At 37.9% G+C, this 21746-nt stretch overlaps 2 protein-coding genes and 1 long non-coding RNA gene across 5 annotated transcripts in view; 2 read left to right on the forward strand and 1 right to left on the reverse strand.

Moving 5' to 3' along the window:
• ZNF639 (zinc finger protein 639) overlaps positions 1 to 4091 on the forward strand; it is an 11621-nt gene extending 7530 nt beyond the window's left edge. For both annotated transcript variants that reach the window (XM_090274132.1, XM_090274124.1), the window contains exons 5-6: positions 312 to 446; positions 586 to 4091. In XM_090274132.1, the coding sequence (XP_090130258.1) occupies positions 312 to 446; positions 586 to 1739 (1289 nt within the window). In that variant the 3' untranslated portion in view covers positions 1740 to 4091. The remainder of the gene's footprint in view (positions 1 to 311; positions 447 to 585) is intronic.
• LOC150020922 (uncharacterized) overlaps positions 1 to 17186 on the reverse strand; it is an 18960-nt gene extending 1774 nt beyond the window's left edge. Inside the window, exons 1-3 of one of the 2 annotated variants that reach the window (XR_016510544.1) lie at positions 16984 to 17186; positions 16683 to 16883; positions 15262 to 15621 (exon numbers count right to left, since the gene is read on the reverse strand). This is a non-coding gene — a long non-coding RNA (uncharacterized LOC150020922). Of the gene's footprint in view, positions 1 to 15261; positions 15622 to 16682; positions 16884 to 16983 lie in introns of those variants that run through there. The other variant, XR_016510547.1, reaches the window with a different exon arrangement.
• A 401-nt stretch (positions 17187 to 17587) lies between these two features.
• Positions 17588 to 21746, forward strand: part of MFN1 (mitofusin 1) — a 43404-nt gene continuing 39245 nt past the window's right edge. The window contains exons 1-3 of the mRNA XM_090274164.1: positions 17588 to 17810; positions 19944 to 20053; positions 20353 to 20468. Coding sequence (XP_090130290.1) covers positions 20357 to 20468 — 112 coding nt within the window. The 5' untranslated portion in view covers positions 17588 to 17810; positions 19944 to 20053; positions 20353 to 20356. The remainder of the gene's footprint in view (positions 17811 to 19943; positions 20054 to 20352; positions 20469 to 21746) is intronic.

Raw genomic sequence — 21746 nt, forward strand, 5'->3', positions numbered from 1 at the left:
AACTTTAAAACATTGGGGCTGGGCTGAGGGAATAAAGGTTTATTCAAATTCAGTTAATTTAAACTTAAAATTTCTAAGAAACATTAAAAAGTCTGTTCTAGTCCAAGTGGGGCATGGAAGCAAAACAGTTGCTTGTTTGGACAGATTTTCTGTGTGCCTGTGATATACATCTTTTCGTGGCTAAATCTAAATCCTTAGTTTCTTTTGGAACTCAGAATTATACTTAAAATATTCGATCCTTTGTTTTATAATACTTAACGTTTAATGCTTTGACATAAATAATAAGTGTTTTTCCAAATTCCTCTCTACAGATGATGATTCTGATACAGAAACATCAAATGACTTGCCAAAATTTACAGATGGAATCAAGGCTAGAAACAGAAATCAGAACTATCTGGTTCCCAGTCCTGTGCTTAGAATTCTAGACCACGCTGCCTTCTCTACAGGTTTGGGAAACTTAAGTAGTAGCATTTGCATATTTTTGTAAATTAATGCAGATATAATGCATAAAATAATTTTTTGCCAGTTATTTATTTAATAGGTTTTATTTAGTAATAATAATAATAGGCTTGTTTTATTTTTCAGATAAATCTGCTGATGTTGAAATTTGTGATGAGGAGTGTGACTCCCCTGAATCAATCAATCAGCAAACTCAAGAGGAGAGTCCTATAGAAGTTCACACTGCTGAAGACGTTCCAATTGCCGCAGAAGTACATGCAATTTCTGAAGATTATGATATAGAGACAGAAAACAATTCCTCTGAGAGTCTCCAAGACCAAGCTGATGAAGAGCCACCAGCTAAACTTTGCAAAATTCTTGACAAGAGCCAAGCTCTGAATGTGACTGCCCAGCAGAAATGGCCTTTACTGAGAGCTAATAGCAGTGGCCTCTATAAATGTGAACTTTGTGAGTTCAACAGCAAATATTTTTCTGATTTAAAGCAGCATATGATCCTGAAGCATAAGCGTACTGATTCAAATGTGTGTCGAGTATGCAAGGAAAGTTTCTCTACCAACATGCTCCTGATCGAACATGCCAAACTGCATGAAGAGGATCCCTACATTTGTAAATACTGTGATTACAAGACAGTAATCTTTGAGAACCTCAGCCAGCATATTGCAGACACCCATTTTAGTGATCACCTTTATTGGTGTGAGCAGTGCGATGTACAGTTCTCCTCGAGCAGTGAGCTCTACCTGCACTTCCAGGAACACAGTTGTGATGAACAGTACTTGTGTCAGTTCTGTGAACATGAAACCAATGATCCGGAAGACTTGCATAGCCACGTGGTAAACGAACATGCATGCAAATTAATAGAGTTAAGTGACAAGTATAACAATGGAGAGCACGGACAGTACAGCCTCTTGAGCAAAATCACCTTCGACAAATGTAAAAACTTCTTTGTATGTCAAGTATGTGGTTTTCGGAGTAGACTTCATACAAATGTTAACAGGCATGTTGCTATTGAACATACTAAAATTTTTCCTCATGTTTGTGATGACTGTGGCAAAGGCTTTTCAAGTATGCTAGAATATTGCAAACATTTAAATTCACATTTATCTGAAGGAATTTATTTATGTCAATACTGTGAATATTCAACGGGACAAATTGAAGATCTTAAAATTCATCTAGACTTCAAGCATTCGGCTGACTTACCTCATAAATGTAGTGACTGCTTGATGAGGTTTGGAAATGAAAGGGAATTATTAAGTCACATTCCAGTCCATGAAACAGCTTGATTATTCTTTCTTTAACTTCCATAATGTTAATGTAAAGTAATAAATACAACTTTTTTTAGAGATGTTAAGATGGATGATTTTAAACACAATTTTTGAGAATTGCCTTTAACAGGTTAGATTTTTAATTGTCCAATTTTATTGGCATTGCTACATTTTTCAGTATGTGATTGTATCTAAAATATGATATTTTTAGTGCATGGTAGTTCGTAGTTTTAACCACTCTTGCTGTCTATCATCCTGTGCATGTGCTCGTGAATGGATAAGAAACTAATGTATTAAAAATACTAGACTAGTTTCCCTTCCATAACCATAGTGCTATTAACTTTTTAAAACTCAAGACAAGCTTAGCTTTTCATGTATGAAGTTATTAAAGTACTGCAGTACCCAAACTAAAATGCAACATAATATACAGTTAAGTCCTCTGATGCTCCCATTGATAAGAACTCAGACCCTCCTTTTGCTTTCCCCATCAGTGATTACCCCCAAGGCTCCCCCATCTGAGTGATTCTTTTAATAACACCAGAAGGCCTGTGTTACAGTAGGAAGAAAAGATCCAGTTTTCCTGGCAGTCTTTTTTTTTTTCTTTTTTTAATTCTCACTTTATTTTCACCCATATATCTGTGTTAAATAATTTAAGGTGGGGATGAAGAGGAACTGTTAAGGGATTAGACAATGAAGTAACATTTCATAGCTCCTAACCTGTTCACATTTCGTTTTCAATTATGCAGCTGCAAAGTCATATCCAGACTTCTGATGTCAAATTATTTACTGACCGAGAAAACCCACTGAAGTATTAATATAGAATTAGGAAGATCTAGGAGATAAGAGGTTCCTGGCATGATAAAGTACAAATTACTTTTGATAATGATAAATAATCTTAGCTTCTATATTAGTTTCCTGTGGCTGACAGAACAAATTACCACAAGCTGAGTGGCTTAAACAACAGAAATTTATTGTCTCACAGTTCCAAAGGCTAGAAGATCAAAATCAAAAGGTTGTCATAGTTTGTTTCTTCTGAGGACCGTAAGGAAAGGATCTGTTTTGAGCCTTCCTCCTTGGCTTGTAGATGGCCATCTTCACATTCACACGGTGTGCTCCCTGTATGCAAGTCTGTCTCCAAATTTATCCTTTTACGAGGACATCAGTCATGTTAGATTAGGGCTCACCCTATGGACTTCATTTTAACTTGGTAAAAATCATATCTCCAAATTATGTCATATTTTGAGGTACTGGGGGTGCTCAGGACTTCAACATATGAATTGGAAGGAAGGGGGGAGAGATACAACCACCGCAATTCAAAAGCAGTTTCTTAAAGAGCAGCATCAAGAAGATAGAATTTTGTGTGTTGTTGGCTTCAATTTAATAAACACTGCAGCTAATAATATTGTTCAGGGATATTGATATAGTTGGAAAGAAACAATTTGTGACCTATGATTTTTCCCACTTCAAAAGCCATGGGAATTTAGTCTATTTTGAGGCTGTTGGCAGCAAAAAGTACTTCGAAAACCAATCATTTGTATCTTTACTATTTTGTCATGTATGCATACCAGTATTCCCAGAACCTGCCATTCTGTCTGATTGTAAATTTCCATGTAGGGCTGTCTAATACCATTGTTTCCAAGAAGACTTAAAATTATAATAGTTTAACATAGAAAAACAAACCTTAGAAACCATTTCGTCTAAACCCTCTAGTTTCCTATTTTCTTGTAGCAATAGAAAGTGAGGTGGTTATTGGGTCAAGGTCACAAAGCCATTATAGCAAACAGGAGTGATTCCAAGTTATTTGGCATTCAGTCTAGTAATGTTTCCATTACAGTGTGTTACATAAAAAACCTAAGCTCTGTCCTTGGGGTATTTAACCTAGCCACTTAGCTGCCTTCTTGGTAATTCTGTTTTTATACTACTTTAATATACATCCAGCCAGGGATTTGAGGAAACAAACTTTAAATAAGTAATGCCTTGATGGTTTAAAATTCTGTCATTTATTGCTTTACTTTTGATAGGTGTTAGTAATCAAATTAAAAGAGACTGTGGTGAAAGTAAAAAATATTAAATTCCAGTTTTAGAAACAGTTTCATAATTTTGATGAATCTGCAGCTTGAAGTGATATCCCACTGACTGCTTGCTTGTCCCTCCAAAAACTTTTGGTTTTGATTCAGCTTTCAAATAAGTCTGTGACTGACTAGAAATTACTGAGGTAGCTGGTCTATATTTTTAGTTTAATGAACTTCTCTGGAAAAATTTACCTACCTTAAAAGAAATTTTTCTATTTTGGGGTTTTTTCCTCTCAAAGAGAGGCATTTCTACTGTACGCTGTGACTTGAACCACACTTCAAGTGTGAGAACACATAACTGATAGTGATGTTTATTAGTACTACAATAGAATTCTTGGCAGTGAAGAGTAGTGATGGGTCATTTTTTTTCTTGATGTTTTTATCTTAATCTTGAAAAGAGTTACTACTTTGGAAATTTCAAAGCATTTCCCTTGTACCCCAAAATTGCCAAGTTATTGTGCACTACTCAAAAGCCTCTCCCTGTTGTAAGTTTGCCAGTTTTACCATTTTAAGTCACCTTTCTTAAGATTTCTCTCAATGTATGCCATCACATATTAATCAGTTCCTCAGTTTCACTGGGCCTATAACAGGTTGTTAGGTGGTTGCTGAATTGTTAGCAGCATGGCATTTTTCTGTCCAGAAAGTATCCAGTCATGTACTATGAAAAATAGAGATATTGATTAAAGATACAATGAACGTTGTACATAGGACAATGACACCTCAGCCACCTTCAAAGTAGACACCTTAGGACCTCACACAGTACTTCCATCTTTGTTGTTTGTGGCCCTACACATTCAACATTCTCAGGTATTCAGCTTATTCCAGGCCTTCCAGAATGTAGATCACTTTCAACAGATTCCAGACCACCTTTGAAGCATTTGTGCCACACTTTTATTTGCGCTGCACTCATTGCATCATCCCTGAATACCTGAATCATCCGAATAGTTTCTGTGGAGGAACATTCAAAGTTAACACAAAATTTGATGCAGGTTCATTGTTCTACTCAGTCATTTTGAATGCAACAGCCACACAGTACACATGCTCACTCAATAGCATCTACCACCCCCACTGACTAGTACAGTGAAGTCATCATTGTTCATATATGCACATTCCAGTCCACTTTCCTTGGCTGCCAGGTTACATGGATGTTGCGCAAACTGTTCTCATTATATTAACAATGGCTGGACTTTTCCCACACAGACCTCATCATATATAGCCTTTTTCAACAGGTTAATACTTCCTAATTTTTAAATCTGATTTACAAAGAATTGAATTACTTAATTCTTGACACTTTATCATTAACCTTAACTTTGCTTGTTTTGCCAATGTTACTACCTTTTGCAACTAGTTTGATATAGTTGTCAAACTACTGTGATTAATATTTAATGAAATTTTAATGCCTAAAAAGCATTATTAGTTATGTACATTTCAAAAAGCTAATAAAAAATGATTACAGTCCTTGTGGGAAGCAGATTGGCTTATCAAAACAAATCAATACCTATTAAGAATTTAAGTGAAAATAAATAGTTAAGACCAAATGTTAATTCCAATGGAGAAACAAATTTGGTTAGTCAGGTTACCCTGCAATTAACAGCTTCATTCATCCCTGTAAAATAAAAATAAAACTTTGGGATTTCTATTCCTTTGCCTGTAACTTTCAGTCTGATGACTTAAGATAGAATATCTACAAGAGAATTTTTATTCATGGAATTTTTATGGATTTACATATACTCTACATATCGGTTTAGCTTTCTATAAATTTTTTAAGACATTAAAATAAGAGAAAAAATTGTACATTTCTGGTGTAATATATAAATTCACAAAGTTGAAAGTTGTCATATGTATTATACATGTTTATATGAAGTATATTCAATGTGTAAAATTGAAAACTAAAAGTTTTAAGAGCCTGTTAAGAGTTGTTTGGAGTCTACTTTATACTAGTGATTTGAAAAATAATTTTCTTGATAAAGACTTTCCATATTAAAGCATGAATCACCACAACTTCCTTATTAAGTCCATTCTCCTTAGTAATCCTGGTAACTACCTGAACCCAAAATAAATCACATTTGTGAAAAGTAACTTCTGCATTCTAACAAGAAACAATTTTCTCACATTGCTAAATATAAATATTGTATTACCAATTAGTCTTATTCCCATACTTTAAAAGGTATGATATCGAGACAATTTTTAAACAGAATTTTTTGTTACCACACCTTATGTTTGTTGTTTGTTTCTGGTTTATATAGACAAATGAATATAACCTGGATAATCTTTTTTTCTTGTCAAAAATATTGAGCTGAATTATGAAAAATTTAACAAAAAGTATGTTTTAAATGAAACCAAATTTTATAAATTTTTTAATATCTTATTCAGTAATTGTCCACTAGCTAAAAGCATTATAGCTGATAGGTTTGCCCTTACTCTTCACAGAAAGCTGAAGCCAGAAACTGGAAACATACCCATCAAATGTAATTTATGGTGTGTAATTTTTTTTTTTAATCCTCTGCCAAATGGCCGTTCACCATACTATTCTGAATTTTGGTTGACTGAAATTTGAGAATATTAAATTCTCTTTTCCTGTCTACCCTGTTTATTTTATTTAGGGTTCTTTTTATGGGATTATCCACATTTCAAAAACATTCCTCAAACTATATTCTATGGCTGCTTACACCTCATCTTTGAAACTTCCTCACCCTGTGGGTTTTCAGAAAGTCTAAAAAGATTAAATTTTTTTCCATTTAACAGGATGAGAGTGGACTCGTTTCCTTTAATTCTTTCTTCTCCCTATTCTTCAAACTGTGTTAAAATAAGTTACTACCTTCACACTATATACCATATCACTTGCTTTTAATACCCTGTAAATATTTTATGTATTCCTGTTCTAATAGCGATTTGTGCTGAATTTATAAATTTCAATGTGTCTTTTTATTTTCAGCAAAATATCATGGCACAGATCTTGTTTTGTTTTTAAAAGATTTTATTTATTTTTAGAGAGAAAAGGAAAGGGATGGAGAAAAAGGGAGAGAAACATCAATGTGTGGTTACGTCTAATGTGACCCCAACTGGGGACCTGGCCTGCAACCCAGGCATGTGCTCTGACTGGGAATTGAACCAGTGATCCTTTGGTTCACAGGCCAGCACTCAATCCACTGAGCCACACCAGCCAGGGTTAGATCTTATGAAATAATTTTTTATGGTTACAAGAATATAATTAAGTTTATTATGGCACTGATGCTATGTTCTTTAGTAAATAACTAAAATACTGAAGTAGAGAAACTAACCTAGAATGACAGAATGTTAATCTAGGAGGGAACTCAGAGTTTAATCCAGACTCATAAAGGACACAACTATAAAAATAATTTTATATGGTACATAGTTTTATTTTCATGGTTGTAAATTATATGTCATACAACTTAACCACAATATTTTTACTTAGGACAAAAAACTAATTTTTTAAGGAAAAAAAATTGATTTAAACAAATACATGAAGTAAATAATAATGATACAGGGACATGGAAAAAATCAGGTAGCTGATACATAGATGACTGAAATTTGAGACTACAAAATTCTAATCTAAACTTGTTGGTAGCTTAGAAAAATGGTTCCCTAACATCATACTTTTTAAGCCAGAATAAACAGAACTTCTAACTCCCCACCACTTTTCAAAGAATTATCTTTAGAAGTTTAAATGTGCCCTATTTTTTCCCATGGAATGTCATACCAGACACCTAAAGAGAAAAAATGATACATTAGAGAGTATTAGACCAAAGCATATATGAATTTGATTTCTATAAATTGTGTGATTGTAATCATGGACAGTATATGCAATGTTACTAAATTTTTCTTAAATAGTCTATGGATTCTGCAACTCCTTAAAAACTTCTATTTCACTATTCAGTTGACAGCTATGGAAGATCTATCAAGCCATGTACCTGGGGATACAAGGATAAATAAACTATGGTTCTTGTCCTCAAAGAGATTTAGCATATAAAGCAGAAAACTCCTTTGTCACTTTTCTCTTTTCTGAACTTCAATTCAATTAAATATCAGATTGAGTGTCCTTTATAAGTATTTGCTTTATGCACAATGCTAAATATTCTTGAGTGCTGAAGTGTTTTGAGTTGTGTGTGTGTGTGTGTGTGTGGTGGGAGGGGGATTTTTAAAAAACATATACTTGTGATTAAATCCTTGCAGAATATCCAGAACAGCTAGTTTATACTCCTATCTGCAGATCATGTTTTTCTACATCCTTATCAACAAGTAATATCATACAACTTTTAAATTTTCTGCAAATCTGAGGGACTAAAATAGTATGTTATTATTGTTTAAATTTACATTATCTGATTACTAACAAGGTTGAAAATATCATAATGTGCTTATGAATTCTTTTGGTTTCTTACTTTATGAAGCGCCTCTCCCTATCTATTGTTCACTTTTCTTCTGGGTTTTCTGGTTAATTTTCAGAAGTAATTTACAAATTTTAAATATTGGTCTTTTGTTGATCATACACACTGTCATCTGTTACTGATGTCTTTTGTTGAACAAAAATCTTTAAATTTAATGTAGATAGATCCATCACATTTCCCTTTCTAGGCTGGGCTCCCTGAATCTTATTTACAGAATCCTCTCTAACCCCATCCCAAAACTATTTGTCTACGTTTCTCCTAATAATGTTCTGGTTGTACCTTTCATGTTTAGGTCTGGGTTTGTGTTTAGGTATAATTCAAGGTTGGTTTTTTTTGTTGTTGTTGTTGTTGTTGTTGTTATTATCACTGGTTTATTATAAAAGATATTATACAGTATACAAATGAACAGCCAGATGAAGAGATACATAGGGGAAAGTCTGAGAAGAGCAGGATCTCCTTTCCCAGGGAGTTGGGGCGCATCACCCTCCTAGCACCTGATTCATTCACCAACTCAGAAGCTCTCTCAAGTTTCATTTTTACTCAATCAAGTGAACCAATTTCCCCAGTGCTATTTATGAAATAATGCATCTTCTGCCAGTGATTCAAGATACCAATTTTATCATATATCAACTTTCCATGGGCATAATTGGCATATAGGTCTGTATTTGTACTCATTATATTCATCTGCTTGCTCCTGCAACTGTGTCACATGCTTTGGCAATAACAATATGCTTTAAATATTATGGTTCTGCAATATATCTTTAATATCAGGTAGTGTGAATTTATTCTCTCTGCTCTTCCTTTTGAGAACTTTTAGTTATAGAACTTTTCTTCCATGTTAATTTAGAAATATTTCCATCTAAAGTCTTGCTGGAATTACATTAAAAATTTAGGTAATTTTAGAGGGAATTGATTTCTTTACAATGTTAAATTTTTCCTTTTGTAAACACTGTATATTTCTTCATTTACTGAGATCACTTTAAAATTTTTTTTCATAAAGGTCATATGCAGTTTTTCTTAATTCCTAGGTTCTTCACAGTTTTGGTTGCTTTGACATGCTACCTTATTTTCTAACTGGTTATTACAGATATATAAGGAGGCTTCTGTTTTTTTTAAACATTGATTTTGTATACAGAAAACTTATTCAGGTTTTAGTCTTTTTAGTTCTAACAGCTGTCTTTGTTCATTTTTTTCTATTTTCACTGTAAATAATCAGATGATCTGCTATAAAAGACATATTTGTCTCCTTACTCCTGGTCTGCCAGTCCTTAATAACTCTTTTATCTTATTACAGAATTTGTCAGTACTTCCAGGACTAAAATGAGTAGAAGTAGCAATAGAAAAAAAAAGGTGGAGAAGGGGGGACTGTTCCTATTTATAAGTGTAAGATTCCTACTAAAGTTTCATCATAAGTATATTTAGTGCAGGTTTTGGTAAGTAGCCTTTATCAATTTCTTAGTTTTCTAAGAACTTTTATTATATGTAGGTAAGCATTAGCAATGACTTTTTCTGCCTCTACTCAGATATACATGTGAGTTTTCTCCTTTAGTCTACTAATATTGTATTATAAATTACATTGGATGATATTCAGATGTGATTTTTGTATCCCTAGCAAAAACTTACTTGGACCAAAAATTTTAATACAATGTTGGATTCAATTAGCTAATATTTCATAGAGGATGTTTGCCTCTATATTCATAAGTGTGGTTTTCTTTACTTATACCTCCTATCCATGAGGTATGAAGGTTATTCTAGCCTTGTAAGTGAGTCAGGGTGTCTCTTCTCCTGTTCTATACTCAGCAAAACACTGTATAACATAAGATTAATTTTAAAGATATGGTAAAAAAAAAAAAGGTACCTCTAAAAACATCTAGGCCTGGCTTTTATTTTTATATATGGGAAATTGCCATTTCAATTTTTGAATACTTATTACGTTAAGTTTTGTTTTTTCTTGGGTTATTTTTGGTATTGATGTTTTCCCAGAAATTTTACACTTCATCTAAGTTTTTTAATTTATTGGCATTTATCATGTTATATATATCCAGAGCTACTTCCCCCTTGGTTTGTATTTTCCCTCATTTTTGACATTCAAGAACAAATTTGGCACTAATATGTCAAATTTATAAATTTTTGAAAATTTTAAGTTTTTGTTAATCTCTATTTGTTTCAGCCCTTATATTTAAATTTTCTTCTTTCATTTAAATAATATTTTCTTTATTTGTTTTTAGAGAGAGGGGAAGGGGTGGAGAAAGAGAGGGAAATACCGATTGGTTGCCACTTGTACACCCCCAGCTGAGGACCTAGCTTGCAACCCAGGCACATGCTGTCTGTCACTGGGAATAGAAACAGCAACCTTCCGGTTTGCAGGCAAGCACTCAGTCCACTGAGCCACACCAACCAGGGCACTTCTTTCTTTACGTTTTTGCCTATGAATCGATTTTATAAAGAGAAAAGCAATAGATTAAATTACTTGTTACTTATATTAAAACATTTATTTTATAATTTATAACATACAATGTCACGTGGTGGGGAAGGGGGCATAAAGGGACTAAAGGTAATGGAAAAAATACAATAAAAAATCATTTAAAAAATACAAGGTCACATTTACTTTAAAATATATTAAACATGCAAAATTACAGAACTAATAAAGGGATACATCATAATGATTTTAAAAATTAAAAATGTATAAATAAAGCTAAAGATCCCTTTCAGAGCACCTATGCTCAAAACTTATTTGAGTAGTTAAGGGTTCACATAGTTATTAAGTGGCATAGCCTAGACTTCAACTGAGGTCTTCAGGGTTCAAGTTCATGCTCTTTTCCATTAAATGTTTCTTCTTCGATACGTTTATTGAAAACATACAAATCTGGAAAAAGTCCAGCCATTGTTAATATAACAAGAACGGTTTGCATGACATCCATGTAACCTCACAGCCAAGGAGAGTTGACTGCAATGTGCATGCGTGAACAATGATGACTTCACTGTACTAATCAGTGGGAGTAGTAGACACTGCTGAGTGAGCATGTATACTGTGTGACTGTCGCATTCAAAATGACTGAGGGCGTAGACCAATGAATCTGCATCAAATTTTGTGTTAAGTTTGAACATTCCTCTGCAGAAACTATTTGGATGATTCAGAAGGCTGCAGATGTGGTCAACTGGTGACTGGCAGCTTCAGCACCACACCCACTTCTGCAGTTTTTTTGCAAAACATCAAATCATCCAGGTGACTCTGCTCCCCCTAATAGCTCAGATTTTACCCCCTGCGATTTCTGGCTTTTCCCAAAACAAAAATCACCTTGAAAGGGAAGAGATTTCAGATGTCAGTGATATTCAGGAAAATATAACAGGGCAGCAGATGGTGACTGGGAGAACTGTGTGAGGTCCCAAGGTGCCTACTTTGAAGGGTACTGAGGCATCATTGTCCTATGTCCAGTGTTTCTTGTATCTTGTACCTTCTTCAATAAATGTCTCTATTTTTCATATTACATGGCTGGATGTTTTTGTAAATCTTATGTAATACATATATTTTATTTCTGGATGGTGATATTACATGTGACTTATTTTCTTTGTATTTATGTTTTCACATTTTTGCATTGTGCCTGTATTTTTCTACAATGAGAAAAATGTTAATAGTTTATATTTTTAATTATATTTTTAATTATTTTTAAAAATATTTTAAAATTTATTTTTACAGAGAGGAAAAGGGAGGGAGAAAGAGAGGGAAAGAACCATCAATGTGTGGTTGCTTCTTGTGTGCCCCCAACTGGGGACCTGGCCCACAACCCAGGCATGTGCCCTGTCTGGGAATTGAACCGGTGACAGTCTGGTTCACAGGCTGATGCTCAATCTGCTGAGCCACACCAGCCAGAGCTATACTTTTAATTCTTAATGAAACATGTGAGTATGCTGTGGCAATACAGTGAACATTTCTGTGTGTCAAGAACTTTTTAAAATAAACTTTAATGACTACATCATATTCCATTTTGTGCATGTATAATAATTTTTTAAATCCATCTCTTATAGGAGAATACTTGGATTATTTCCAATTTTTCATGATTTTATTATATATTTACTTGTAATGACAGTTCTATGTCAACTTGGAGAGGCTATAGTACCCAGTTTTTCAACCAAACACTAATCTAGGTGTTGCTGGGAAAGCATTTGTGATAACAATTAGTTGACTTTATGTAAAGGAGATTATATTGCATAATGTAGGTGGGCTTGATCCAGTTAAAAGGCTTTGAGAGCAGAACCGAGTTTTCCCTAAAAAGGAATGCTGCCATGGACTGTAGTGTCAGTGCCTGCCCTTCCATTCTGCCCTTATTGATGGCTTGCCCTACATATTTTGGATTTGCCTAGCCAGCCTTCAGTCACGTAAGCCAATTCCTTGCATAAATTTCTTACCTTTTGAACCCTAATACATACTGCAACCCACCTTCCTGCCAGCAAAAGTATGAGACTGCCCTTGCTAGGTAGACAAATTTTGAACATTACAATTCCAAGGATTCCTAGCAGAAATGATTAGCATACTGTGTTTGTGTCTGTTTTTGTTTACGGTGTGGAAAGAGAGGGTGGGGAGGGGAGATAAGGTATTAAAAAACATAAAATATCTTTTTTTTTCTTCCTTATCCTCACCCGAGGGCATTTTTTCATTGTTTTTTAGAGAGAGGAAGGAAGAGAAAAACATCGATGTGGGAGAAAAGCATTGATTGGTTGTCTCCCAAATGCGTCCAGACTGATGATTGTAAACATCCAGACCAGGGACTGAACCTGCAACCTAGGTATGTGCCCTGACCAGACATCAAACCCACAACCTTTCAGCTACCAACGATGCTCCAACCAACTAAGCCACATAGTCCAGGGCAAAAACAAAAAATATATTTAAGTCAAATGATTCCAGCTTATTTTGCAATATATTGCTAATAGTAAAAGTAATTTTTAAAAATATGCTTTATTGATTATGCTATTACAGTTGTCCTAGGTTCTTTTCCCTTTGTTCCCCTCCACCCAGTGACATCTCTCCCTCCAGTTGCCCCCCTTTAGTCCATGCCCATTGGTTGTGCATATAGTTCCTCTCAACATCTTCCTATCTACTCCACTCCCTCCTACTATGCTTCCTAATTCCTGCACCATCTCCCTCTCTTTCCCCACTTTCCCCTCCCTGCTGACCTCCCCCCATAATTTTCCCCATACCTATAATTCTTTTCCCACTCTCATTGCCTAGTTTGCCTTTGTTTTGGTTCCCTAGCTTCGGTTGTTGTGATACAGCTTTCATTTTAATGTTCAGTTTTGATCCTTTCTCCTAAATAAGTCCCTTTAACATCTCATATAACAGTGGTTTGGATCTGATGAACTCCTTCAGTTTTACTTTGTCCTGGAAGCACTTTCTCTGCCCTTCTATTCTGAATGACAGCTTCGCTGGATAGAGTAATCGTGGTTGTAGGTTTTTGCTTTGCATTACTTTGAATATTTCTTGCCAGTCCCTTCTTGCTTGTAGAGTTTCTTTTGAGAAATCAGCTGACAGTCTTATTGGGAACCCTTTGTATGTAATTCTCTTCTTCTCTCTTGCTGCTTTTAAGATTCTCTGTTTATCCTTAATTTTTGACATTTTGATTATAATCTGTCTTGGTGTGGTTCTCCCTAGGTCCAGTTGTTTTGGAACTCTCTGTGCTTCCTGGACCTGTAAGTCTATTTCCTTCCCCAAGTTAGGGAAGTTCTGCTTCATTATTTCTTCACATCATTTTTCCATTTCTAGTTCTTCTTCATCTTCTGGCAACCCTATGATTTGGATGTTGGCCTGGTTATAGCTGTCTGATGAGTTTCTGAGCCTCTCCTCATTTTCCTCACTTCTCGTTTCCTCTTTCTGCACTGGTTGACTGTCTGTTTCTTCCCTATGTTCCGATTTGTTGATTTGATCCCTGGTTTTCCTTCCCTCACCACTAGTTTTGTATGTGTTTTTGTTCATTTCAGTAGGACTAGCCTTCATTCCTTCCCTGTCTTGTTTAAGATCTGCTGTTAGGTCTGTAAGCACTTTTATAAGCAAAGCTCTGAACTGTGCCTCAGAAAGATTTCCTATCTGCTGCTTCATTAGATTAGATATTTGCTGTCTGGTCAGCTGCATCACTGGGATCTCTACCATGATCTGTGCCATCCTGAACAGTTTTGTGTTTACCTTTGCTTCCTGGGCAGGGCTGTCACACTTCTATGGGGGGTGGGGGGGCTGTGCACTCGTCACAACTGGGCATTTTCTGCAGGGGTGGGGGTTCAAGATGAATTCCTGCCGTTCAATCTCCCCTGAGAGACCAGGAGCCTCCTCCTCCATCCCCACCCCCACTGGGCCTCACAGTACAAGGCAGTGGGGGTCTGCCTTCCCTGGCTTTAGAATCACAAGCTGATGGGTCTGGTCTGCAGCCGGGGGTGCTCCCCACGCGCTTCTCACCTCCCCTTAAATATGGGTGTCTGTGCTTACCACTGTCCTGCCGCCGTCACTGCTGCCACCGTGGACAGCACTGCTTGACCTCTCCTCCCTGGCTTCGCCCCTCCTACCTGTCTAGATGAGCACCACTTCTTTATAACTTCATACATTAGACTTCCATTTATTTTCTGGAACTTCTCATTATTGCTGGTTTTGCGGTAGTTCTATTCCTTCTTAGTTGTGGAGGGAGATGGAGCGTGTCAGTCTAGGCCTCCATCTTGGCTGGAAGTCTCCTGTGTTTGTTCGCTTCCATTTCCCAGGGAGAGCTGTTGCTCCTACTACATTGTAAGGGACGGAGCCTCAGATATTCGTCAGTAACAGGTGACCTGTTTCACCACGTGTGGCGCTATATCGGGGGAGGGGTCTGAGAAGGAACAATGCCACTTGCCCAGCACTCGCCCCTTTTCCAGGCACTTCTCCCACTTCTGCACCAGACTGGCGCCCCTCTAGCTTCTTCCCTGGCCATCGTTCCCAGAGTGGGTGGGTCTGCGTACGTTCTAGGTCTGTGGGGGCCCTTTAAACAAGCAGACTCCGCTGAGAGACTGGCAGTTTCTGTCTCCATCTCAACCCCCACTGGTCTGCACAGTCAAAAGCAATGAGGCTTGATTTTCCCCAGTGCTGGGACCGTGAGCTGCTCTGGTGAGGAGCTGGGAACGCTCCCCAGGTGTTCCTCCTGACTTTTTAAAGTGTGTAACTTCACTTTCCGCCAGCCTGCTGCTGTTGCTACTGCTGCCACCACCACGCCGTGTCCTCTCCGCCTGGGTTCCGCCCCTCCTACCTGTCTGGATGAGTATTTCTTCTTTATATCCTTGTTTGTTGGACTTCCATGCACTTTGATTTTCTGGAACTTCTGGTTGTTTCTAGTTTTGAGGTAGCTGTACTCCTTCTTAGTTGTGGAGGGAGATGCAGCATGTCTGTCTACACCTCCATCTTGGCTGGAAGTCCTAAAAGTAATTTTTTTAAATGAAATGCCTCTAATTCCAGACAATAGACTGGGCCCTTTAATAAACACTGTGTGGACCGCCATATAGTCCAATATTCACAGAGCAACCAAAGTGATCTTTTAATAATGTAAATCAGATCACATTACTCTCCAAGCTTAAAATAGCTAGGCATTGCACTTAGAATAAAATGTAAACTTTTGATCTTGGCCTATATAATTCTATAATTGCCTACATCTCTAAACTTCCCCTTCCCATCTTCGTCCACCCACCCCATTCTCCCTTTCCCTCCCTACATCCTAGACATACTGGCCTTCTGTCTTTTCACCAGCTATATCACTTTTTTGTATGGACCTCTGGACTGCCTATTCCGCCTATTTTGGGCACTCTTCTGCAAGTTATTCCAACGATTAGCTTCCTGGGAAAAGCAAATTAGTATTATCTCCTCAGAAAGGACCACCCTATGTAGTTAAGTCTTTCTCATTTTCCTTCAAGTAGTTTATCATATTGCCATTTTTTCTTCTTTAGAATAGTAAGCAATGTCTGAAATGACTCAATGTATTGCATTTGCTTATTGATATTCATCTGTCCCAACAGAATGTTGATGTAAGAAATGCTGAAATCTGTGGAGAGTTTTTATGAGTTTGAGCCAAACTGATGGCATATGTCAGGGAGCAAGATCTCAAATGCTCCTGAGAAAAAGTTTTATGCATTTGAAATTAAGAAGGGAATGTAAGAAAGATTAGAGAAAGCAAAGTGGGAATAAGTGTGTTAACCTAGATGTACAAAATGGGCAAGGCTGATTTAAAACCTTTCACTAAAGAATTTATAGGTCTGGGGTATGCCTACCCATCATGCCCCACTGCCCAGTTAGGAATTTATGATCAGATCACCCTGTGAGGTTACTTTCCACAGAACCCCCTTTTATCGTCCACAAAACCATTTATCTAGCTCTTACTATCTGCCCAGTACTGTTCCAAACACCTTACATGCTGTTGACCCATTTATTTATACAACAACCATAAGGTAGGTATTATTACTACATCAATTTATAGATGAAGTACCTCAGAAAGATGAAGCGCCTTCGCCTCAAAACTGCATCTCACTTGCCAGCTCTAGTAAGAAATCCCCAGGAATTCTGTTGAGCCGAGTTGGGACCACCAGCAAAGGTAGCTCTCCAAGGAGATTAGAAATGCACCCTCTCAGGCCTCACCTCTAACACAAGGAATCAGAATCTGCAGTTTAACAAGATCTCCAGGTGATTCCTAAGTAGACAGTTTGGGAAGCACTAGTCAAGGATACATCAATTTCCTGTATCACCTCTAAAGTAATTCAACACAGACACGCACGCACGCACGCACTCACAGCTGCGCTCCACGCCCGGCAACCCAATCGCACAAAACAGAGCAGTGGAGCGGTGAAAATGTTTTCTTTTACTGCCGCTGGCCCAGCAAGCAGGAATCCCTCTGCTCAGCTTCCCCCAGCCCTATCTCACCGGGCTTCTTTTCAGCTCTCCCTCACTAACCTAGCCATTGACAGTTAGCTATGAGGTCTGCAAACTTTAAAGGGAGAAGGGAGAGGAAGCGGAAGCGGGGGGGGAGGACGAGGTTGAACAACAAATCATTCCTTTCCTAGCGTTCCTTGCCCACAACAAACCTTGCCTTCTGCCTTTAATAAAAATGGCGCGCGACATAGGTGCACTTCCGGCCACAGAGCCAAACAAAATCAGCCTGGGCAGGAGACCGGAAGTAGCCGCCCCCTTGGCACGCCTCCTGGTTCTTTGCAGCTTCCCAGCCTTCCTTAACAGGATGAGGCCGAATGAGGGTTGTTGGCAGAGCTGCCGTTGCCGGTGACGAGTTGGAGCCAGGACCGTGTGAGTGCCTTCTGCCTTGGCCGCCGGCCGGTTTACTTCGTTAGGGGTGACCTTCGTGCGGCCGGGGACGGGGGGGGGCGGGGGGGAGTCGTGCTCCGGCTGCTCTGTAACTAGTCGCCGCCGCGGTCCTGCGGGATCGGAGCGAGCGAGAGGGGCCGGCGGGCGGGTCTGGCCCGAAGAGCCCGCGAGGCCAGAGCCCGGGAAGCGGGGCGGCGGGTTTGGAGCCGGCGCGCGTCGGGCAATGGTGGGGTCTGGCCTCTAGTCCTGCCGGTGGGGCTCCCGTGGTCTTTGTGTACGGCGTGGAAGGCCTGTCCCCAAGGTAGGTGTTCTCACCGGGCTGAACCGGGTCGTGCCGTCACCCTGCCTTTCCCACGCAGCTCCTTCCCTCCCTCGGCCGATTCCTGACCCTGTGGAAAACTCAGCCATCCTCATGCCTACTCTGCTCCATTCCACACATACACACCAGGATGACACTGGTGTTTAATCGTTTTTGTTGAGTGTCTTTTTCATGAGAAGTTGCCAGGGAAATTTTTTTTTCTTTAAACTTCTGTTCCTTGAAGTTTTGGTAGTTTGGCCTGAAACGTCACTGCTTGTGTTAAACCTTGCCTCCTCGTTCATGATGAGAACTACTTCTTTCTAAACGCCAGTATTGAATTATGATCTTGGAATTTTATTTCTTCACTCTGCATATCCACCTCCACCCACCTAGAGCTCCAGGTTGAGAAACTTAATAACTTGTTGTTTATGAACTTGGCTTCTCGCTAACCCTGCTGCTGATAAACTTAAGAGTCACATGCAGTCGCAATTTGGAAGCTGTTAGTTTCATCTTCACCAAAGGGAAATACAAGTGGAAACTGCAACCAAGATTTTGGTCAATAGAGTTACTTATTTTCGTGGCATATTACTCAAAAGTATCTTTAATTGACTAAAACCCTTCTCTACAAAGAACAGTTTATCTAAAAGAATTGGCAGTTGGTTTATTTTATTGTATAGTTAATCAGTGTTGCTGGAAAGTGTCATTAAATTTGCACGTGTTTATGATCCAGTTTAATTTGTGCATTTTTTTAACAGTTCTTAAGTATATTTTACTGATTATGCTGTTATAGTACTCCCAATTTCTTTTCCCTTTGCTCCTCTCCGCCCTGTATGTCCCTTCCCTCCCGCAATCCCACCCCGCTTAGTTCATGTCCATGGGTCGTGCATATAAGTTCTTTGGCTTCATCCTTTCTTATATTATTCTTAACTTCTCCCCTATCTATTTTGTACCAACCAATTATGCTTCTTAGTCCCTGCACCATTTCCCATTTCTCCCCCTTCCCCCTCCCAGCTGATAACCCTCCAAATGATCCCCATACCTAGGATTCTGTTCCTATTCTGGTTTGCTTAGTTAGATTTTGTTTTTATTTTTTTAGGTTCTGTTGTTAATAGTTGTGTTTGTTGTCATTTTAATGTTCATAGTTTTGATCTTCCTCTTTTTCTTAAATAAGCCCCCTTAACATTTCTTATAGTAATGGGTTGGTAATGATGAACATTTTCAGCTTTACATACCTTGCCTGGGAAGCACTTGATCTGTCCTTCCATTCTAAATGATAGCTTTGCTGGATAGAGTAATCCTGGTTGTAGGTCCTTGCTTTTCATCACATTGAACACTTCTTGCCAGTCCCTCTTGCCTACAGAGTTTCTTTTGAGAAATCAGCTGATAGTTTTATGGGACCTTCTTTGTAGGTAACTCTCTTCTCTTGCTGCTTTTAAGATTCTCTCTTTATCTTGAACCTTTCGCATTTAAATGATGATATGTCTTGGTGTGGTCCTCCTTGGGTCTAGCTTGTTCAGGCCTCTGCTTTCTGGACTTGTATGTCTAGTTCCTTCACCAAATTTGGGAACTTTACCTTCATTATTTCTTCACATAAGTTTTCAGTTTCTTTCTCTTCTTTGCCTTCTTGCCACCCCCATGATTTGGATGTTGGCACGTTTAAAGTTGTCCCAGAGGTTCCTAAGCCTCTTCTCATTTTTTCAATTTTTGTTTCCTCATTCTGTACTGGTTGACTGTTTATTTCTTCCTTATGTTCCAAATCATTTATTTGAACCTGGGCTTCCTTCCCTTCACCATTGGTTTTGTGTGGATTTTCCTTTGTTTCGTTTAGCATAGCCTTTACTTCTTCCCTTATGCATTTGCTGTACTCAAGCATATCTGTCAAGTCTGTGAGCATCTTTATCACCAGTGTTTTGAACTCTTCATCTGTTAGGTTGTCTATCTCCTTGTTTGTTAGGTTGGCTATCTCCTCGTCGCTTAGTTCTCCCACTGGAACCTTGGTCTGTTCCCTCTTTTGGGCCATACTTCTCTGTCTCCTCTCCTTGACAGACTCCTGTGTTTTCTTTTTCTTTCTTTCTTTTTAAAATTTTTTTTCTAATTAAAAAAAAAAAAAAACTAAGATATGTTTATTGATTTTAGAGAAAAAGGAAGGGGGAGAGAGAGAGAAAGAGAAACGTTCATGTGAGAGAGAAGCATCTGTTGGTTGTCTCCCATACTCCCCCCAACAGGGGATCGAACCCTCAACCCAGGTATGTATCCTGACTGAGAATGGAACCCCCAACTTTTTAGTGTATGGGGACAATGCTCCAACCAGCTCAAGCACACAGGCCAGGGCTCCTGGGGGGAAAAATATTATTAATTGATTTTAGAGAGAGAGAGAGAGAAATATCCATTTATTGTTCCACTGATTCATGCATTCATTGGTTGATTCTTGTATGTGCCCTGAGCAGGGAGGGAACTCGCAACCTTTGTGTATCGGGAGGGTGCTCTGACCAACTGCCAGGGTTAATTTGCACACTTCTAACTTTTTATTTCTTCCCCCCATTAGCATAATGGCAGAAACTGCTTCTCCACTGAAGCACTTTGTGCTGGCTAAGAAGGCAATTACTGCAATTTTTGACCAGTTACTGGAATTTGTTATTGAAGGATCATATTTTATTGAAGGTTAGTTTCTCTAAGTTTTTCAAGTAATTACTGTTGAAATATACAAAGGTACATTATTCTTTTAACCTTAGTTGCCTTGTGCTATATACTTTGAGATACCCTAACAAATAAAACCCATTTCTGCCCTCCAAAGGAGGACTGATAAATAATATTAATAACAAAGAAATAAGTGTTTGTATGTAAGGTACTGTCTCAGCACTTTATTATATTAACAACACATTAAAAACAACTCGTTTTATATTATACAAAATAAATTTAAATTGAGTAAATTAAATTATCGTTATTAACTCCTTTCAGAAACGTTAATAGTCTTTTTTTTTAATTAATTAATTTATTTGTTTGTTTATTTATTTTTAGAGAGAGGGGAAAGGAGAAAGAGAGGGAGAGAAATGTCACTGTGTGGTTGCCTCTAACTTGTGCCCCCGACTGGGGACCTGACGTGCAACCTAGTCATGTGCCCTGACTGGGAATCAAACCAGCGACATTTGGCTTGCAGGCCGATGCTCAATCCACTCAGCCACAGCAGCCAGGTCCATTAACAGTCTTTTAATCCTCATATCAACATTGAGGCACAATTTAAATCACCCTCATTTTACAGTATAAGAAAACCAAGGCACAGAAAAGTCAAGCAACTTGCTTAAGATCACATAGCTAGTTAATGCCCAGACTAAAATTCAGGCAGCCCACAGTTAGCCATTATACTTATCTTCTGCCCAATTCAGTAGTCAAGCCAAGATTTTAGACCAGTTTTATCCTCTCAGATGAGGCTGGGATGCTGTGGGAAAGGGCAAAAAAAAGTTCTCAAAAAATGAGGGTAACAGTTCAAACAAGTCGATAGGAATGGCTTACTAGGTAATATTGCCTTGGAGATAACTGTTGAAAACTTTTCTGGTTCTTAAGATTATGTGACCTTCAAGGATACAATGAAAAGGGAGGGATTCTGTAAACTCCAGTTACAGTGTGAAAACATTTGATAAGTTGTTAGAATCAGACTTTCCTTTTCTATCCTAACTCTCCCTCACCAGGTTTTGAGCTCCTTGAGAGTAGGGATCATACGTTATTATTGCGTCTCTGTCACCAAACCTGATTCGATTCAATTTTTGTTGGAGTAAGGAAAAAAAAATACTGGTATAGAATCTTTATGTTTACATTTTTGAGAAGAATTTGAGCTGGAACAGTGACTTTTTAAAAATAATTTATATTTTATTGTACTTTCCCCCATAACCATTTATCTCAGTTATACCCTCTTTCACTTCCACCCACCCTCCCTCTCCCCTG

The sequence above is a fragment of the Furipterus horrens genome, unplaced genomic scaffold (assembly GCF_987537825.1).
Source record: "Furipterus horrens unplaced genomic scaffold, mFurHor1.1.pri manual_scaffold_1, whole genome shotgun sequence".
Taxonomy (NCBI): Eukaryota; Metazoa; Chordata; class Mammalia; order Chiroptera; family Furipteridae; genus Furipterus; species Furipterus horrens.